General features: G+C 37.6%; 1 protein-coding gene across 1 annotated transcript; it reads right to left on the bottom strand.

The window, feature by feature from the left end:
- Positions 1–279: 279 nt before the first annotated feature.
- LOC131636938 (uncharacterized) lies at positions 280–1,122 on the bottom strand. The gene has a single exon (XM_058907518.1). It carries the CDS (start codon positions 1,120–1,122, stop codon positions 280–282), a length of 843 nt encoding a protein of 280 aa, XP_058763501.1.
- Between the last annotated feature and the right edge of the window lie 20,434 nt (positions 1,123–21,556).

The raw sequence follows: 21,556 nt of genomic DNA, 5'->3' as shown, positions 1-21,556 counted from the left end.
AATTTTCACTAAACACTCCAAACGTCTAACTTAAGCGAATAATTGAATTTCCGGGCGTTACAACTCTCCCCCACTTAAAAGATTTTCGTCCTCGAAAATTCATCCGATACCACCATCCTTAACTTCGTTCTAGTTTCCAACTCTTCGATCCCCAAGTTGTGCTTGACAACACTCTAAGTACTATTCCTTCGGAACGACCAAACTCAACAAGGTTTAAATCTAACGTACTAATCATTCAACGCAATCAGGAACAACGAAACAACTAGCAACACCGATAAATCAACGATAGTAATTAAAAGTATTACTAATGAAATACGCACCTCCGACATTCCTGTTCTCATTAGTTGTTTGAGTTCCAGCTAAAGCGAACACTTTTCCAGTGCCTGGTTCCCTCTTTGGTTTCTGACACTTGCCACTAATATGCCCTTCTTCACCACAGTTGAAACAGATAACTTCCTTATGCCTACAATCAGTAGTTATGTGTCCTGTCTTACCACAACGGAAACATCTTTTCTCCCCAGCAGTACACACATCACTCTTGTGACCAGGTTCTCCACATTTGAAACAAACCACGCTAGCAGGAGCTCCTCCCCCACTAGTTTTCTTGCCATTAGCCACTTCTGCTTTTCCCTTTCCAACTGGAGCATCATAAGGTGTGCTACGGTTCTGCTTGCCTCTCCTATCCTTGACAAGTTTGTAATGTGCATTATGATCTTCTTCATAAATCCTGCAACTATCAACCAGATTAGGAAAGGTACGAATCTTTTGATACCCAACAGCTTTCTTGATCTCAGAGCGCAACCCGTTCTCAAACTTGATGCACTTTGAAAACTCAGCACCTGCTCCCTCATAATACGGGTAAAACTTAGCCAACTCAGTGAACTTTGCAGCATACTCTGTCATTGACATATTTCCCCGTTTCAGCTCAAGGAACTCAATCTCCTTCTTACCCCGAACATCTTCAGGATAATACTTCCTCAGAAACTCTCTGTGGAAAACAATCAAAGTGATCTCTTCACCAGCAACTTCCAATCTCTGACGAGTCTCTAACCACCAATCATCTGCTTCCTTAGCCAGCATATGAGTGCCATATCTAACCTTCTGTGCAGGAGTGCAATCCATGACACGGAAGATTCGCTCGATCTCCTTCAGCCAATCAAGAGCACCATCGGGGTCATGCGTACCCTTGAACACCGGCGAATTCTCCCTCTGGAAAGTCGCCAAACTACGAGATCCAGCATTCTCATCAGCATTTGGCTGATTCACCGAAGCCTGAGCCATAGCCTCAAGAGCAGCAGCAATCGCAACATCGTTTCTACCAGCCATCTCAACTAAGCACTACAACATAAACAACAGTCAGATAAAAGTAATTAACAATACTCGATTGTTAACTAACTACGACTCGACAACTGGCCGGACGGACGGACCTGCTCTGATACCACTAATGTAACACCCCAAAATCTACCCGGTAATTATAAATAAAAATCAAAGTATTTTAAAATTTTCATACGATGAAATAGGATGTCACATTAGTCATTCAATTCACATACGACAATTATGCCTCCACATAGATACATAGCACTTAAACGAGAGCGGAGAAATTATAACATTAATTAAATTACTTCGCAGCGGAATCATCAAACTTCATAAATATTCAAATCAAGTCGTAGCATCTTTGCACGGTAACTTTAAGTTACAATTTAAACCAAAACCAAATAAAATTCAACAACTAAAACAATAATAAAAACAATCGTTTTGTCCCCCCGAGTGCTACGTATCAGAGCGACAACCGACTCGACTCACAGCGGCTAAATCCTTCACTTACTAGCACCACCTGCACGTTACCAATATAAAGGTAACAGCGAAAAAAAGCAAAGGGTGAGATATCAAACTATATAAATAAAGTCATGATAAAAAGTATATTACAGTTCAAGTCATAATATATATCTCACGTTTCAATTCCAATCAACCAATTCAAGATCAAAATCACATAATCACGCACAACGTCGCAATAAAACAAATGAATGAGACTCGACAATGCATCATGCATGTGGTACCCAGGGCTTCAGCCCCCATCGCCAATTGCCAGTTAAACAGAGGCATCAAGGCATAAGCCTTCGTCGCTAATTTTCCAATTCAGGTCATCGCCAAAAATATGCAATTCATGAGACACTAATGAAATGCAACAAATCACAATCAATCACATAACAACGTCGCATAAGGCATTCGCCTACATCGCCAAAATATATCAATCATATTTGATAATTACTCGTCACAATGATTTCCGGCAACATCTCAAGAATTCGCAATATGTCAATATATGCATTACATCACAACATCGCCAAACGTCGCCAATTTACGGATACCGAATCAATTCCGGGCTCGCCTAACTTATACCACTCGATTAATTAATTTTCCGGTCAATTATTTACTTTAGCTCACTGCTGCTGTTATGCTACCAAAATTATCTCTGTTAGATATACATATACAGTCTGTAATAATTAAACTAATCTATATAAATATATGTTCCTATAATTTGGATTATAGTATTAATATAATAACTATTCATATATTTTTATAATAATAATAATAATTATTATTATTATACATTAGTATGCTAATGAAATGTATATATATTAGTAAATTGAAACAATTGAAAGTGGTTTTTGTCGCTACAGTACAAAAGGTATTTCTCCACTAATTATCGCTACAGACTACAGTATTCGGTGCACATGTGTGTTTATGAACCTGAAACATGAAACATATATTCATAGGAATTATATTATCCTATATTATTATTATTATATGGAATATCATGTATTAGAAACTTGGAAACATGATTATTGTTTATATCATAACAAATTATGATTTATCAAAAATATATATGCTTGTTATAGTATATAGGAGTGTCGCAAATTATTGGTTATCTAACTAATTGTCCTAAGCCGCTAGACCTGGGACGTAATTCTACAATTGCGCGGCTACGCTGCAGTATCATCATCTAACAAATTATATATATAGTAACGAAATATCCATTATATATGTTTAACGCTACCGTTCTAACTACACAATATATTTACGAATACACTGTAGTATATTAATTTTAATTCTAATAATTCCATACAATTCGATCCTCACATACGATTCATCATAACTCCGATTATAGAGTTAAAACCCCACCCCTTACCTGAATTAAGGGCCGCTCTAACTCCGATTGAATTCCTAATTTTTGGTTCCGGCTTGCACTTCTCGTATCCTCTCCTTCCAAACCCTTGTGCTCTAACTTTTGTTCTTCTTTTCTTTTCTACGTAAAAAAACCTAATTTGTTTCACTACTACTACTTATATAACACCTAATATTCTGTTAATAAATCAAATAATTCCACTTTGGCCCAACTAATTCACACGGGCAACACAAAGTTCAGCCCAATTAAATTTTATTTTATTAAAACTCCCTATTAACTTATCACCTCATATTTTACGGTCTAATTTAATTTGCTCTGAAAATTCCCAAAATAATACACGACACTCTAATAATATTTATAATACTAAAAATATTAAAAATCTCAATTACTTATCGATCCGCTATCCCGAGCTAATACCGACTAAATCGTCCCAAAATACGAAATTTTCACTAAACACTCCAAACGTCTAACTTAAGCGAATAATTGAATTTCCGGGCGTTACAACTCTCCCCCACTTAAAAGATTTTCGTTCTCGAAAATTCATCTGATACCACCATCCTTAACTTCGTTCTAGTTTCCAACTCTTCGATCCCCAAGTTGTGCTTGACAACACTCTAAGTACTATTCCTTCGGAACGACCAAACTCAACAAGGTTTAAATCTAACGTACTAATCATTCAACGCAATCAGGAACAACGAAACAACTAGCAACACCGATAAATCAACGATAGTAATTAAAAGTATTACTAATGAAATACGCACCTCCGACATTCCTGTTCTCATTAGTTGTTTGAGTTCCAGCTAAAGCGAACACTTTTCCAGTGCCTGGTTCCCTCTTTGGTTTCTGACACTTGCCACTAATATGCCCTTCTTCACCACAGTTGAAACAGATAACTTCCTTATGCCTACAATCAGTAGTTATGTGTCCTGTCTTACCACAACGGAAACATCTTTTCTCCCCAGCAGTACACACATCACTCTTGTGACCAGGTTCTCCACATTTGAAACAAACCACGCTAGCAGGAGCTCCTCCCCCACTAGTTTTCTTGCCATTAGCCACTTCTGCTTTTCCCTTTCCAACTGGAGCATCATAAGGTGTGCTACGGTTCTGCTTGCCTCTCCTATCCTTGACAAGTTTGTAATGTGCATTATGATCTTCTTCATAAATCCTGCAACTATCAACCAGATTAGGAAAGGTACGAATCTTTTGATACCCAACAGCTTTCTTGATCTCAGAGCGCAACCCGTTCTCAAACTTGATGCACTTTGAAAACTCAGCACCTGCTCCCTCATAATACGGGTAAAACTTAGCCAACTCAGTGAACTTTGCAGCATACTCTGTCATTGACATATTTCCCCGTTTCAGCTCAAGGAACTCAATCTCCTTCTTACCCCGAACATCTTCAGGATAATACTTCCTCAGAAACTCTCTGTGGAAAACAATTAAAGTGATCTCTTCACCAGCAACTTCCAATCTCTGACGAGTCTCTAACCACCAGTCATCTGCTTCCTTAGCCAGCATATGAGTGCCATATCTAACCTTCTGTGCAGGAGTGCAATCCATGACACGGAAGATTCGCTCGATCTCCTTCAGCCAATCAAGAGCACCATCGGGGTCATGCGTACCCTTGAACACCGGCGAATTCTCCCTCTGGAAAGTCGCCAAACTACGAGATCCAGCATTCTCATCAGCATTTGGCTGATTCACCGAAGCCTGAGCCATAGCCTCAAGAGCAGCAGCAATCGCAACATCGTTTCTACCAGCCATCTCAACTAAGCACTACAACATAAACAACAGTCAGATAAAAGTAATTAACAATACTCGATTGTTAACTAACTATGACTCGACAACTGGCCGGACGGACGGACCTGCTCTGATACCACTAATGTAACACCCCAAAATCTACCCGGTAATTATAAATAAAAATCAAAGTATTTTAAAATTTTCATACGATGAAATAGGATGTCACATTAGTCATTCAATTCACATACGACAATTATGCCTCCACATAGATACATAGCACTTAAACGAGAGCGGAGAAATTATAACATTAATTAAATTACTTCGCAGCGGAATCATCAAACTTCATAAATATTCAAATCAAGTCGTAGCATCTTTGCACGGTAACTTTAAGTTACAATTTAAACCAAAACCAAATAAAATTCAACAACTAAAACAATAATAAAAACAATCGTTTTGTCCCCCCGAGTGCTACGTATCAGAGCGACAACCGACTCGACTCACAGCGGCTAAATCCTTCACTTACTAGCACCACCTGCACGTTACCAATATAAAGGTAACAGCGAAAAAAAGCAAAGGGTGAGATATCAAACTATATAAATAAAGTCATGATAAAAAGTATATTACAGTTCAAGTCATAATATATATCTCACGTTTCAATTCCAATCAACCAATTCAAGATCAAAATCACATAATCACGCACAACGTCGCAATAAAACAAATGAATGAGACTCGACAATGCATCATGCATGTGGTACCCAGGGCTTCAGCCCCCATCGCCAATTGCCAGTTAAACAGAGGCATCAAGGCATAAGCCTTCGTCGCTAATTTTCCAATTCAGGTCATCGCCAAAAATATGCAATTCATGAGACACTAATGAAATGCAACAAATCACAATCAATCACATAACAACGTCGCATAAGGCATTCGCCTACATCGCCAAAATATATCAATCATATTTGATAATTACTCGTCACAATGATTTCCGGCAACATCTCAAGAATTCGCAATATGTCAATATATGCATTACATCACAACATCGCCAAACGTCGCCAATTTACGGATACCGAATCAATTCCGGGCTCGCCTAACTTATACCACTCGATTAATTAATTTTCCGGTCAATTATTTACTTTAGCTCCCTGCTGCTGTTATGCTACCAAAATTATCTCTGCTAGATATACATATACAGTCTGTAATAATTAAACTAATCTATATAAATATATGTTCCTATAATTTGGATTATAGTATTAATATAATAACTATTCATATATTTTTATAATAATAATAATTATTATTATTATTATTATACATTAGTATGCTAATGAAATGTATATATATTAGTAAATTGAAACAATTGAAAGTGGTTTTTGTCGCTACAGTACAAAAGGTATTTCTCCACTAACTATCGCTACAGACTACAGTATTCGGTGCACATGTGTGTTTATGAACCTGAAACATGAAACATATATTCATAGGAATTATATTATTCTATATTATTATTATTATTATATGGAATATCATGTATTAGAAACTTGGAAACATGATTATTGTTTATATCATAACAAATTATGATTTATCAAAAATATATATGCTTGTTATAGTATATAGGAGTGTCGCAAATTATTGGTTATCTAACTAATTGTCCTAAGCCGCTAGACCTGGGACGTAATTCTACAATTGCGCGGCTACGCTGCAGTATCCTCATCTAACAAATTATATATATAGTAACGAAATATCCATTATATATGTTTAACGCTACCGTTCTAACTACACAATATATTTACGAATACACTGTAGTATATTAATTTTAATTCTAATAATTCCATACAATTCGATCCTCACATACGATTCATCATAACTCCGATTATAGAGTTAAAACCCCACCCCTTACCTGAATTAAGGGCCGCTCTAACTCCGATTGAATTCCTAATTTTTGGTTCCGTCTTGCACTTCTCGTATCCTCTCCTTCCAAACCCTTGTGCTCTAACTTTTGTTCTTCTTTTCTTTTCTACGTAAAAAAACCTAATTTGTTTCACTACTACTACTTATATAACACCTAATATTCTGTTAATAAATCAAATAATTCCACTTTGGCCCAACTAATTCACACGGGCAACACAAAGTTCAGCCCAATCAAATTTTATTTTATTAAAACTCCCTATTAACTTATCACCTCATATTTTACGGTCTAATTTAATTTGCTCTGAAAATTCCTAAAATAATACACGACACTCTAATAATATTTATAATACTAAAAATATTAAAAATCTCAATTAGTTATCGATCCGCTATCCCGAGCTAATACAGACTAAATCGTCCCAAAATACGAAATTTTCACTAAACACTCCAAACGTCTAACTTAAGCGAATAATTGAATTTCCGGGCGTTACAGTCATAGCATGCTTGATTGAATCAGAACATTCTTGAATGTATCAGAGCATCATCAAAGCATCTTTGCATCCTGAAATGTTTCAGAACATACTAGACAAAAAATTATCAGAATCAAGAATGTATCAGAGTATTCTTAATGAGTAGCATATATCAGAGCATTCTTGATAGATTTTTAATCAACAGCATGTATTAGAGAAAACTTTGATAGATTCTTAAAAAGAATATGTATCAGAGCATATGAGAGAATAAAATGTATCAGAACATATTCTGCCACGAGAATGTCAGAACATTCTTCTTTCTTCTGATCTTGAAGCGTCACAACACTAAGCTTGCTTCAATTTTCCAAGAACTTGCTTCTTTATAGAATAGATTTTCCTCATGTATTTGCTTCTCATGTTGAGCTTTTTCAGAATATCTTCAATCCTGCAAAAAATATCAAAGACATAGAACTTGCAAATAATGTTAGGAATGTTGAGACTTAATCCCAACAACTGATATAGTAAACCAAATCAATTATCATGTTTCTCCCCCTTTTTGTCATAACATCAAAAAGCATTTTAAAAAGATTCAGATGATAAAACAACATAAAGTGAAGAAGATAATATTTTATTGATTCAACAAAATATCAGAAGATACAAAAGGGATAGAAGCAGATGCAAGAAACAGATGCAAGAAACAAGAGACATATAAGACTAAGACACACTACGACTAGCCTAGCTTAGAAGCTATCTTGGCCAGAAGGTTTTGAATCTCAGCAATGCTCTCTGTCTGCGTCTTCATAAACGAAATGAACTCATTGTGAGTTTCCTCATGCTTGTCCAAACGAGAAGCAAGATCAGCTTGATTCTATTGAAGAGCCTTCATGGTGTTCATCAGAACAGAAGGTCCAGCAGAAGAAGCATCAACACTATTGTCTAGAAGAGGAGTCTCAGCAACAGCATCGACCATGAGAATATCATCTTGATTTTCCTAAACAGGAAGTTTCTCAACAGAATGATTCTCAGCAACTTGATTCTCAGCATCAGCTCCAGCATAAACAGGAGCAGGGAGTGCAGTTTCTGAATTCTCAAGAGCCTTAAGAATTTCAACCAAATTCTTTGAAGGTGTAGGAGCAGAAGGTTCTGAAGGGTATTCAACTTCTGGATATACCATATTTGGTTCCTTAGAAGAGGGATTCTCCCTTAACCAGTTGAATATCGACTGAAAGTCTCCCGTCAGAACGTTGTAACTTGGCTTCCACACAACCATAGCAAGTGGATGCACTTCCTCGAGCTCATTGACAAACTTCTTCTCCTCAAGAGGTATCCAACTTCTGATTGGGTGATAGTACTTACCATCATCTTGTTAGAACAAGATTTGTTCTGATCAATATTCTTAGTTTTGATGATAACAATGTATATGAATTTTGTATGAGATAATGTGGTACTCTAATACTATGCAATTTCCATTTCAGGGATTATATAAAGAGTATGCACAAAATCAGCGCAAGAAGCACTGACTCAGAAGGTTCAGCATGCAACATCAGAACATGGTCTGGCAAGACATCAGAAGATGGTCAAGCAGAATCAGAACATGGTCTATGGAAGCATCAAAAGGACTTGAGATCAGAAGCAGAAGCACTGAAGTTCTCATGGTATCACGCTTAGAAGCACTTCAAGGTCAGAAGACAAGAAGACGCTCTGCACCAAGCTGTTTGACTCTAATGATATTCAAACGTTATTTACACAAACATCAGATCAGAAGCAAGTACAAGATGGCAGGCTACGCTGACTGACAAAAGGAACGTTAGAAGCTATTAAAGGCAACATCAGTAGACACATCGAAAGCAAGGCTCGAGGTAGTTGACAAAAGAGTGAAACATTAAATGCAATGATGTACGAATTACGCAAAGCATTAAATGCTCCCAACGGTCATCTTCTCCAGCGCCTATATATTGAAGTTCTGATGAGAAGCTGAATACAACACTTGTGCTAATATACAGAAACGCTGTCAAATTCAAAAAGCTCTCTAACTTCATCATCAACCTCACTACATTGCTGTTGTAATACTTTAGTGAGATTAAGCTTAAACTTAAGAGAAAATCACAGTTGTGATAATAGCTTTATAAGAAGCATTGTAACTCTTAAACGAATTTGTTTACATTAAGTTGTAAGAACTAGAGTGATCAGGTTGTTAATCAGTATACTCTAGAAAGTCTTAGAGGGTATCTAAGCAGTTTGTTCCTAGAGTGATCAGGTTGTGATCAGTATACTCTAGAAGACTTAGAAGTTGTCTAAGTGGAAAACCATTATAATCTTGTGTGATTAGTGGATTAAATCCTCAGGTGAGGTAAATCACTCCAAGGGGGTGGACTGAAGTAGTTTAGTTAACAAAGAACTAAGATAAAAATCATTGTGCAAATTATTTTTATCTTACAAGTTTTAAAGCTACACTTATTCAAACCCCCCTTTCTAAGTGTTTTTCTATCCTTCAATTGGCATCAGAGCGCCGGTTCTAAGGTGCAAGCACTTAACCGTGTTTAGAAAAGATTCGGGAAGAGAAAAACGCTTCAGTACAAGATGGCTGGTGAATATCTTACAAATACATCTACATCTGGCTCAGCTGAGCAATACAATGGAAATGGTAACAATGGTTATACTAGACCACCAGTATTTGACGGTGAAAACTTTGAATACCGGAAAGATAAACTTGAAAGTTACTTCCTTGGTCTAGATGGTGACTTATGGGATCTTCTGATGGATGGTTACAAACATCCAGTGAAAGCTACTGGCGTAAGGCTTACAAGACAAGAAATGAATGATGATCAAAAGAAGCTTTTCAAAAATCATCATAAATGTAGGACTGTTTTGCTGAATGCTATCTCTCATGCTGAGTATGAGAAGATATCTAACAGGGAAATTGCCTATGATATATATGAGTCATTGAAAATGACCCATGAAGGAAATGCTCAAGTCAAGGAGACCAAAGCTCTTGCCCTAATCCAGAAATATGAAGCCTTCAAGATGGAGGACGATGAAAATATTGAGAAGATGTTCTAAAGATTTCAAACGCTAACTGCTGGATTAAGAGTTCTGGACAAAGGATACACCAAGGCTGATCATGTAAAAAAGATCATCAGAAGATTGCCCAGAAGATGGGGTCCAATGGTGACTGCATTCAAGATAGCAAAGAATCTGAATGAAGTCTCTTTGGAAGAGCTAATCAGTGCCTTGAGAAGCCATGAGATAGAGCTGGATGCAAATGAGCCTCAAAAGAAAGGTAAGTCTATTGCATTAAAATCTAATTATAAAAAATGCACTAACGCTTTTCAGGCTGAAGAAGTAGATTCTGAAGAATCAGAATCAGAAGAAGAAGATGAACTGTCCATGATCTCTAGAAGGGTAAACCAACTCTCGAAGAGCAAGCAAAGGAAGTTCAAGAGCTTCAGAAGTTCAAAGAAGCCTGAAAGAGGAGAATCTTCTGGTGGCATAAGATCTGACAAGAAGAAGGTCATCTGCTATGAGTGCAATGAGCCTGGACACTTCAAGAATGAATGTCCAAAACTTCAGAAGGAGAATCCCAAGAAGAAGTTTCATAAGAAGAAGGGTCTTATGGCAACATGGGATGATTCTGAATCAGAATCAAAATCAGACTCTAAAGGCGAGCAAGCAAACTTTGCACTGATGGCCACAGTGGATGATGGATCAGAATCTACATCAGAATCAGATTCTGAAGAGGTATTTTCTGAACTATCTAGAGAAGAGTTAGTTTCCAGTTTAACTGAACTTCTAGAACTCAAGGCTCATCTTAGTATCAAATACAAAAAGCTGAAAAAGCTATTTGAATCTGAAACTAAGAAGCTGGAAGTGGAAAATTATGAACTGAAGGAAAAAGTTTTAAAATTATCCAAAGACATTGGATTTCCTTCTGAATCAGAAAAATCTATTCCTAGCCTCAATCATATTCTGAAAGAATTTGAATCGAGCTTCAGAAAGTTTCAATCTAGAAGTATTGGCAGAAGTCACCTTGCTTCTATGATATATGGAGTTTCTGGAAACAAAAGGATTGGCGTTGGCTATGAGGGTGATATCCCATGTAAATTTGAACCTGTAGATGATTTGAAAATCACATACAAGCCATTGTATGATCAGTTCAAATATGGCCACTCACATGATATTAGGCTCACTTCACATGCACAAAGCTTTCATACTACACACACCAAGAAGCATGTGACACAACCTAAAAGATATCATGCTGCCAAACCTAAAGAATATCATTATGTCCCTTCTATTAATTATTATGCTAAACCCAAGTTCAATCAGAACTTGAGGAAAACTAACAAGAAAGGACCCAAGAAATTGTGGGTACCTAAGGAGAAAATAATTTCTGTTGCAGATATCCTTGGCAGCAAAGAAGACAAAGCACAAAATGTCATGGTACCTGGACTCTGGGTGCTCGCGACACATGACGGGAAGAAGGTCTATGTTCCAAGACCTAGTGCTTAAATCTGGTGGAGAAGTCAAGTTTGGAGGAGATCAGAAGGGCAAGATTATTGGCTCTAGAACCATAAGTATTGGTAACTCTCCTTCCATAACTAATGTACTTCTCGTAGAAGGATTAACGCATAACTTATTGTCCATGAGTCAATTAAGTGACAATGGTTATGATATAATCTTCAATCAAAAGTCTTGCAAGGTTGTAAGTCAGAAGGATGGCTCAATCCTATTTACAGGTAAGAGAAAGAACAACATTTATAAGATTGATCTTTCAGATCTTGAGAAGCAGAAGGTGACTTGCCTTATGTTTGTTTCTGAAGAGCAATGGGTCTGGCACAGAAGATTAGGACATGCTAGTTTGAGAAAGATCTCTCAGATTAACAAACTAAATCTGGTCAAAGGACTCCCAAATCTGAAATACAAATCAGATGCTCTTTGTGAAGCATGTCAGAAGGGCAAGTTCTCCAAACCTGCATTCAAATCTAAGAATGTTGTCTCTTCCTCAAGGCCGTTAGAACTTCTGCACATTGATCTGTTTGGACCAGTCAAAACAGCATCTGTCAGAGGGAAGAAATATGGATTAGTCATAGTAGATAATTATAGCCGCTGGACATGGGTAAAGTTCTTAAAACACAAGGATGAGTCTCATTCAGTTTTCTTTGAATTTTGCACTCAGATTCAATCTGAGAAGGAGTGCAAAATCATAAAGGTCAGAAGTGATCATGGTGGTGAATTTGAGAACAGATTCTTTGAGGAGTTCTTCAAAGAAAATGGTATTGCCCATGATTTCTCTTGCCCTAGAACTCCACAGCAAAATGGAGTTGTAGAGCGAAGGAATAGGACTCTGCAAGAAATGGCCAGAACCATGATCAAAGAAACCAATATGGCTAAGCACTTATGGGCAGAAGCAATAAACACTGTGTGTTATATTCAGAATAGAATCTCTATAAGACCTATTCTAAATAAGACTCCTTATGAATTGTGGAAGAACATAAAGCCCAACATTTCATATTTTCATCCTTTTGGATGTGTTTGTTTTATTCTGAATACTAAAGATCATCTTGGTAAGTTTGATTCTAAGGCACAAAAATGTTTCCTTCTTGGATATTCTGAACGCTCTAAAGGCTACAGAGTATACAATACTGAATCATTGGTTGTAGAAGAATCAATCAATATCAGATTTGATGATAAGCTTGATCTTGAAAAGCCAAAGCAGTTTGAGAATTTTGCAGATATAGATATTGATATATCAGAAGCTGTAGAACCAAGAAGCAAAGTTTCAGAAGCTGAAAGTCTCAGAAGCAAAGGATCAGAAGATCAAGTTGCTGCATCTTTAGAGAATCTCAGGATTTCTGAAGAGCCAACAGTCAGAAGATCTTCTAGACTCACCTCAGCTCACTCAGAAGATGTGATCCTTGGAAAGAAAGATGATCCTATCAAAACAAGAGCATTCCTTAGGAACAATGCAGAATGTCAATTAGGTCTTGTTTCTTTGATCGAGCCAACTTCTGTTGGTCAAGCTCTAGAAGATCCAGACTGGATAATTGCCATGCAAGAAGAACTAAATCAGTTTACATGGAATGATGTATGGGATTTGGTTCCTAGACCAAAAGGATTCAACATCATTGGTACAAAGTGGGTGTTCAGAAACAAGCTTAGTGAGAAGGGAGAAGTGGTAAGAAACAAAGCCAGACTGGTGGCTCAGGGTTATAGTCAACAAGAAGGAATCGACTATACAGAAACCTTTGCACCAGTGGTCGGGTTAGAATCTATTCGCTTACTAATTTCTTTTGCCACTCAACATAACATCACTCTGTATCAGATGGATGTTAAGAGTGCCTTCTTAAATGGCTATATAGATGAGGAAGTCTATGTCCACCAACCTCCTGGTTTTGAAGACTCTAAGTCTCCAGAACATGTTTTCAAACTTAAGAAATCATTGTATGGATTGAAGCAAGCTCCTAGAGCTTGGTATGAGAGATTAAGTTCTTTCCTTCTGAACAATGGTTTCACTAGAGGACAAAAGGATACGACCCTTTTCAATAAAACGTCTAAGAAGGACATTTTAATTTGTCAAATTTATGTTGATGATATTATTTTTGGAACATCTAATGCTTCACTTGGAAAGGAGTTTGCTAAGTCTATGCAGGCTGAATTTAAAATGAATATGATGGGTGAACTCAAGTATTTTCTTGGGATTCAAATCAATCAAACTTCTGATGGAACGTATGTTCATCAAACGAAGTATGTGAAAGAACTTCTGAAGAAGTTTAATCTTTCTGAAAGCAAAGAAGCCAAAACTCCTATGCATCCAACGTGTGTTCTAGGTAAGGATGAGGTAAGTAAGAAGGTAGACCAGAAGTTGTACAGAGGTATGATTGGATCTCTTCTATATTTAACTGCTTCTAGACCTGACATTCTATTCAGTGTTTGTTTGTGCGCTAGATTCCAATCAGATCCTAGAGAATCTCACTTAAATGTTGTTAAGAGAATTCTAAGGTATCTGAAAGATACTACTAATGTTGGTTTAGTCTACAGAAGATCTAAAGAATACAACTTAGTAGGATTTTGTGATGCTGACTATGCTGGAGATAGAATTGAAAGAAAGAGTACTTCTGGAAGTTGTCAATTTCTTGGAAGTCACTTGATCTCCTGGTACAGCAAGAAGCAAGCTACCATTGCCCTCTCAACAACAGAAGCAGAATACGTTGCTGCTGCTGGGTGTAGCACACAAATGCTCTGGATGAAGAGTCAGCTAGAAGATTATCAAATATATGAGAGTAACATTCCTATCTTCTGTGATAATACTTCTGCCATATGTTTATCAAAGAATCCTATCTTACATTCCAAAGCTAAACATGTTGAGATTAAACATCATTTTATTAGGGACTATGTTCAGAAGGGTGTTCTCTCTTTGAACTTTGTGGATACAGACCATCAATGGGCTGATATCTTTACAAAACCCCTTGCTGAAGATAGGTTTAAGTTCATTCTGAAGAATATCAGTATGGATTTATGCCCAAAATGAGAAGATGAGAAGATCTTATGTATGGTTATATTCTGAAATGTGTTGGGATTATGTGTTTATAAGAAGTTCTGATATTGATCAATTAGAAATTCTGATTATGTTATTTCTAACGTTTCATTATCTAAGTTGATTCAAAATCTCCTTTAAAGCAAAACAGCTGTCACCAGTCTTTCTAGAAAATGAACACGTGTTCACTATTTTTGGACAAGCATGCGTACAGTTGAGGAGACGCCGCCCTAGGTAACTGTGCAAATCATTTCAGTTTGTCACTTTATCTCTCCTAACGTCATATCTCATTAAATACAAATTGATGTCATGTTTTTCTGTAATCATTTCATTTAAACCATATTGCATTTATTATTTTCTTTTATTCAATCTTTTAAATACCCCGCTTCATCTTCATTTCATCTTTTTCACTCTCTCTCTCTTCATTTGTCCCTCTCTTTCTGCATTTATCTCATAAACCCTAGCTTGTGTCTGTAACTAAGCATTTCACCATGAATCCTTCATCAAGTTCCTTAAGCCAAGCAGAAGTTTCCTCCACTCATATGGTTTTTAGCAAGCGTGGGTATGCTCCGTTGAAGACCTGCTCCATTCCTACTGAAGAGATGGAAGTTCTTTGTGAGTCTTCTGTGGACTTTGAAAATCTGAAAGCACGTGGTTTCCAACCTGATGCGAGGATTTTGGCACAAGGCTGGTCAAACTATCTTGATAGATTGGTTGGACCAATTTATCCGGTTCTTGTGAAAGACTTCTGGGCTCATGCAACGATTACTCCAACTGTAATCATCTCCTTCGTGTTAGGGCATGAAGTTATGGTCACTGAGAAGTTGATAAGGAAGTTGTACAACCTGGATGATGAAGAAGGATGCACTGGTCCACTTCATGCTAGAGTTAGTTGGCTACAGGTTGAAAAATAAATATCGTTTGCTACTGGTATTGAATCTCATAAAACTGGTACATTGAGGGCGTTCTATCAAGTTTGGGCTGAGATTATTCTGGGTTCTCTCCATCATAGAAAAAGATCGTTCTCCTCCTCTTACATTAGTCCTGATCAAAAATATAGTCTCTTCTGCATTGGAAGAAGAATTGAACTCAACATCTCCAACATTCTTTTCCAGAATCTGAAGATGACTACTGAAGAATCAAGAGATGAAGAACGTGAGAAGTACCCTCACCTTCTAAGAAATACTATTCCTTTCGCCAGAATGATCTCAGACATTCTAATAGAAAGTGATCTGATGGACTCTCTAAGGGCTATTGGAACGTCCAAGTTCTTTGGAGTCATTCAAGGGCATGTCTTCAATGGTTTTGATCTGCTAAGGTTGGAACTTATCAGGGAGATAACTTCTGCTCCTGTAATCTTCCCAGATATTCTGACTAGAAGAATTCCGGTTGAAGGTTTTGCTACCTTATTCCAAGCAGAACTTCACAAGGCTGTCAAGCATTACTTGGAAGCTTCTGTAAGAACTCAATCTTCTGTTGATCCTGCGTGGATTCGTGGAAGAGTGCTTCCTTCTCTAGCTGACCTTCAGAAGAAGGATAAGAAGAAGCAAGAAGCAAGGCTGAAGAGAAAGGCTCAAGAAGAAGAAGCCAAGCAAGCCAAGAAGTAGAGGGTCACTTTTGATCCTGTCAAAGTAAATTCCAAGGAATTTCGAGACAAGCGCATCAGGGAGTCTTTCCGTGCTGAAAGAACTAACGACTTTCCCAGGCAAGTATACCACCCTCCTCCTTCTGAACCACAAAACACCTTCACCATACCAAATCCTCCTCCACCATCTCTTTCTACACCTGTCTTGAACCCTACTCCACTAAATATCTATCCCCCAACTCCTTCTGATATCCCATCCTCATCAACCATCCCCACAGATATTCCATCTTCTTCAACCACAGTTGTTCCACCTTCTCTATCCCATCCCTTACCTACCAGAAAATCCAACCCATACTGCCTCCTCTACCCTGACTACAAATTCACCTTCAACCCTCCTGAACCTGAACCTCATATCTACCTGGAGTTGTTCAGAAATGAAGTTGTTAGTAGGTTGGATCTCTTGAGAGATGCCTTCTTCAATGATCTTGATGATGTTTCAACTAGAAACCTTTGGAGAAGCTTTCGCCAGGATTTTCAAGTTGGAGCTATGGCTGTTCAGAAGAGACTAGTGGCTGCTGCACCTAGTTATGCTGGATATCTTCTTGAAGTTGATGATGGAAAATATTTTCATCCTATCAGAAACAGGAGAGTTCTTGAGGAGAAGATGTTTGTTGATGAGCTGCTGGATAATCCTTGCAGGGATATTGTGGTCTGGAGACCTAAGTATCCAGTTCTGACTGGAGATTTCAAGTCATTGTTTGACTTTCTGAGGGAAAATCCTTCTGAGGAAGACCCCAATTTGGTCATTCCAGAAGTTGTTGACCCGCCAGAAGTTGAAGGTCCTTCTGCACCAAGGAATCTTGCTGCCATTCTTCAGGCTCTTGAGAATGGAGATTCTGATCTTCCTGCTGCAGAATATGAAGGAGATGCTTCTATGGAAGAAGCTGATGCTGAAGATCATCCTGCTGGGACTATTCCTGTTGAGGAAAATCAAGTTGATGATCTAACAATGGAAGCTGCAGTTCAGAATGTTGTCCCTCTGGACAGAAGTTGTGAAGCTTCTTCTAGTGAACCCTCTCTTCTGGTGAAGACTCTAGAGGTTATTCAGAAGAATCAGGCTGAGCTAGCTTCTCGCATGGACGCGCAAGACACTATCAATGCTGAGTTCCGCTCTTTCATGGAGAGGCAGACTGAGAGCAATAATGGGATTCATGACATGCTGGCCAAGATTATGTCTAAGCTAGGGTCGTCTTAGTCCTTTGTGTCTTAGTTGTTTTTTCCTTGTTTCTTGCACCTGTCTTCTATGCATCTTCTTTGTACCTTCTGATAATTCTCCTTTTGAAATCAATGAAAATTATCCTTCTTTCTCTCATATTGTTTGTTTTTCATCTGAATCTTTTGTGTTTTTGATGTTATGACAAAAAGGGGGAGAAAACTGTGATAAATGATCTAATTTACTTTATCAGTTGCTGGGAGAAAGTATCCACATTTATAACAGAAGTTTTAAGTTCTATGTCTTTGAATGTTTTGCAGGAAGTGAAGATTTTCTTAAAAACTCAACATGAGAAGCAAAGACATGAGGAAAAGCAATTCTGTATGGAAACAAGCTCATGGAAATTGAAGCAAGCTGAGTGCTGTAAAGCTTCAAGATCAGAAGCAAGAAGGAAGAATGTTATGATATTCTGATGATAGAATATGCTCTAACACATTCTTACTCCTTATATGTTCTGATGCATGTTTTAATTCTAAATATGCTCTGAAACATTATTGTTTTTGCTCTGATACGTATTATATGTTCTGATACATATATAATGTTCTGACTCATTCATGCTCTGACTTTTGTCATTTAGCTTGTTCTGTAACATTTCAGGATGTAGAGATGCTCTGATGATGCTCTGGTACATTCAACAATGTTCTGATACAATCTAGCATGCAAATATGCAATGATTCAAGAAGGAATTCAAGCTCTGAAGCTGTCCTATGGAAGCAAGAATCAGAAGCTATGAATGTTCTGAAAGATCTAAGCATATGTGATCATCTCTACTGAAATGGAAAATACTCAGGGAAGTTCTTTATTTATAATTTTCTTCCAGTATTTATTTTAGGGGGAGATTATTTATCTCAGGGGGAGATTGTTAATCTCAGGGGGAGACATATTCACACACTATGTTTATATGCTTATGCTATAGCTGTGTATTTGTCTTTAGCCGTCTGATATTCTGATTGCAAATTCATATCATTTATATATGTTTTTGTCATCATCAAAAAGGGGAAGATTGTTAGAACAAGATTTGTTCTGATCAATATTCTTAGTTTTGATGATAGCAATGTATATGAATTTTGTATGAGATAATGTGGTACTCTAATACTATGCAATTTCCATTTCAAGGATTATATAAAGAGTATGCACAAAATCAGCGCAAGAAGCACTGACTCAGAAGGTTCAGCATGCAACATCAGAACATGGTCTGGCAAGACATCAAAAGATGGTCAAGCAGAATCAGAACATGGTCTATGGAAACATCAGAAGGACTTGACATTAGAAGCAAAAGCACTGAAGTTCTCATGGTATCACGCTTAGAAGCACTTCAAGGTCAGAAGACAAGAAGATGCTCTGCACCAAGCTGTTTGACTCTGATGATATTCAAACGTTGTTTACACAAACATCAGATCAGAAGCAAGTACAAGATGGCAGGCTACGCTGACTGACAAAAGGAACGTTAGAAGCTATTAAAGGCAACGTTAGTAGACACATCGAAAGCAAGGCTCGAGGTAGTTGACAAAAGAGTGAAACATTAAATGCAATGCTGTACGGATTACGCAAAGCATTAAATGCTCCCAACGGTCATCTTCTCCAGCGCCTATATATTGAAGTTCTGATGAGAAGCTGAATACAACACTTGCGCTAATATACAGAAACACTGTCAAATTCAAAAAGCTCTCTAACTTCATCATCAACCTCACTACATTGTTGTTGTAATACTTTAGTGAGATTAAGCTTAAACTTAAGAGAAAATCACAGTTGTGATAATAGCTTTATAAGAAGCATTGTAACTCTTAAACGAATTTGTTTACATTAAGTTGTAAGAACTAGAGTGATCAGGTTGTTGATCAGTATACTCTAGAAAGTCTTAGAGGGTATCTAAGCAGTTTGTTCCTAGAGTGATCAGGTTATGATCAGTATACTCTGGAAGACTTAGAAGTTGTCTAAGTGGAAAACCATTGTAATCTTGTGGGATTAGTGGATTAAATCCTCAGATGAGGTAAATCACTCAAAGGGGGTGGACTGTAGTAGTTTAGTTAACAACGAACCAGGATAAAAATCATTGTGCAAATTATTTTTATCTTACAAGTTTTAAAGCTACACTTATTCAAACCCCCCTTTCTAAGTGTTTTTCTATCCTTCACATCTAACTCCAGAAAGTAGCCAGAAGATCCAGTACTTTCAGCCAAGCATCTCTTCTGGATGTTCAGAAAATCAGTCTGAATATCCTTCTTGAAGAAATTCCACATTCTGCAAGTAGTAACATGATCTATCTTGGACTCATGAGCAGCTTTCAGAGTTTCTAAACCAACGTTGACCTTATTCATCAGAAAGTAATAGCAAGCATTGATAGAGGGTTCAGGAGAATTGAAGGTGAAACAATAGTCTGGGTAAAGAAGACTATAGGGTTATGATTCTCTTGAGAACAAAGCAGGGGTGGTAGAGGATGAAGAAACTGTGGTGGAGGTGTTTGAGAGGATATTTTCAGAAGGAAGATGGGGAGAGATAGCATTTTGTGGTTGAGGGTTTAGAACAAGTGTAGAAGGAAGTGGTTGGTTGCTGTTTAAGGTTGAAGAAAAGGATGGAATTACAGAAGGAGGAGGCTTTTTCTGAGGGGGAAGGGCAGAAGAATCTGCAAGAAAAGATTTATGAATGCGCTTTTCAAGGTAATCATCATATTGTACTTTGAGAGAATCTATGGGGTTCTTATGCTTCTTTGCTGGCTTAGCATCAGGTCCTTCTTCTGTGGCCTTTCTCTTCAGTTTCTTTTCTTTCTTCTTCTTTTCTTTCTTTCTTAACTCATCCAGAGATGGAAGAGTTCTTCCTCGAATCCACGTAGGATCAACAGAAGTTTGAGCTTTAACGCATGACTTCAGATAGCGTTTGATAGACTTGTCTAGCTCCTCTTTGAACATGTGAGAGAAACTCACAATAGGAGTTCTTCTTGTCAGAATGTATGGAAACATTGTTGGAAGAGTAGTCACTTCTTCAATCAGCTGCATCATTTTTAGAGAATGAGCATCCAGTATGACTCCTTGGATAGTAGTCAAGAGCTTAGAGGGACCAGCTATTCTCAGAACTTCTATCAACCCACTCTCAATCAGAATATCTGAAATCATCCTTACAAGAGGGATAGAATTCCTTTTGAGGTTGGGATTCTTATGACGTTCTTCATCTCTTGATTCTTCAATGTTAGTATTCAGATGTTGAAAAAGAATGTGTGGTAAATTGACTCGCATTCCTTTTTCAATGCAGAATATTATGTACTTCTGATCCTGATTGACATAGATAGCAGCGCTTGATTGTTTCCTATGATAGAGAGATCCCAGAATGATCTCAGCCCATACTCTGTAGGAAGGCTTCAAGGCAGTGTTGAATGGAGATGGAATACCAGAAGAAAACAATTTTTGATCAACTTTCTCCCAATCAGTTCTTCCATGAAGAGCACCAGTGACTCCATTCAAACCATCAAGACCATACAACTTCCTTATTAACTTCTCAGTCATAACAACTTCATGCCCTAGCACGAACGAGATGATGGCAGTTGAAGTAACCGTAGCATGTGTCCAGAAATCCTTAACCAACAAAGGGTAAACTAGTCCAATCAACCTTTCAAAGTAGTTAGACCATTCTTGTACCAGCATTGCAGTTTTGGTTTTGAAATCTTGTGCCATAAGACTTTCAAAATCCACCATGGTTTCGCAGAGAACCTCCAATTCATTAACAGGAATCGAACAAGTCTTCAAAGGAGTAAATGCAGATCTCTTTTGTTGAACTTGATGTTGCGATGATACCTTGTGTTGAACATTCGAAGATGAAGCCATGGATTCACACTGAGATTCGACTTAGTAACTAGGGTTTATGCAAAGACAAGAGAGAG

The sequence above is a fragment of the Vicia villosa genome, unplaced genomic scaffold (genome assembly GCF_029867415.1).
Source record: "Vicia villosa cultivar HV-30 ecotype Madison, WI unplaced genomic scaffold, Vvil1.0 ctg.001863F_1_1, whole genome shotgun sequence".
Classification (NCBI taxonomy): domain Eukaryota; kingdom Viridiplantae; phylum Streptophyta; class Magnoliopsida; order Fabales; family Fabaceae; genus Vicia; species Vicia villosa.
This window is presented reverse-complemented; position numbering and strand designations above follow the sequence as displayed.

Bases quoted from the DNA above. Each gene is read 5' to 3' on its own strand.
- LOC131636938 (XM_058907518.1), bottom strand. From the start codon at position 1,122: ATGGATTGCACTCCTGCACAGAAGGTTAGATATGGCACTCATATGCTG.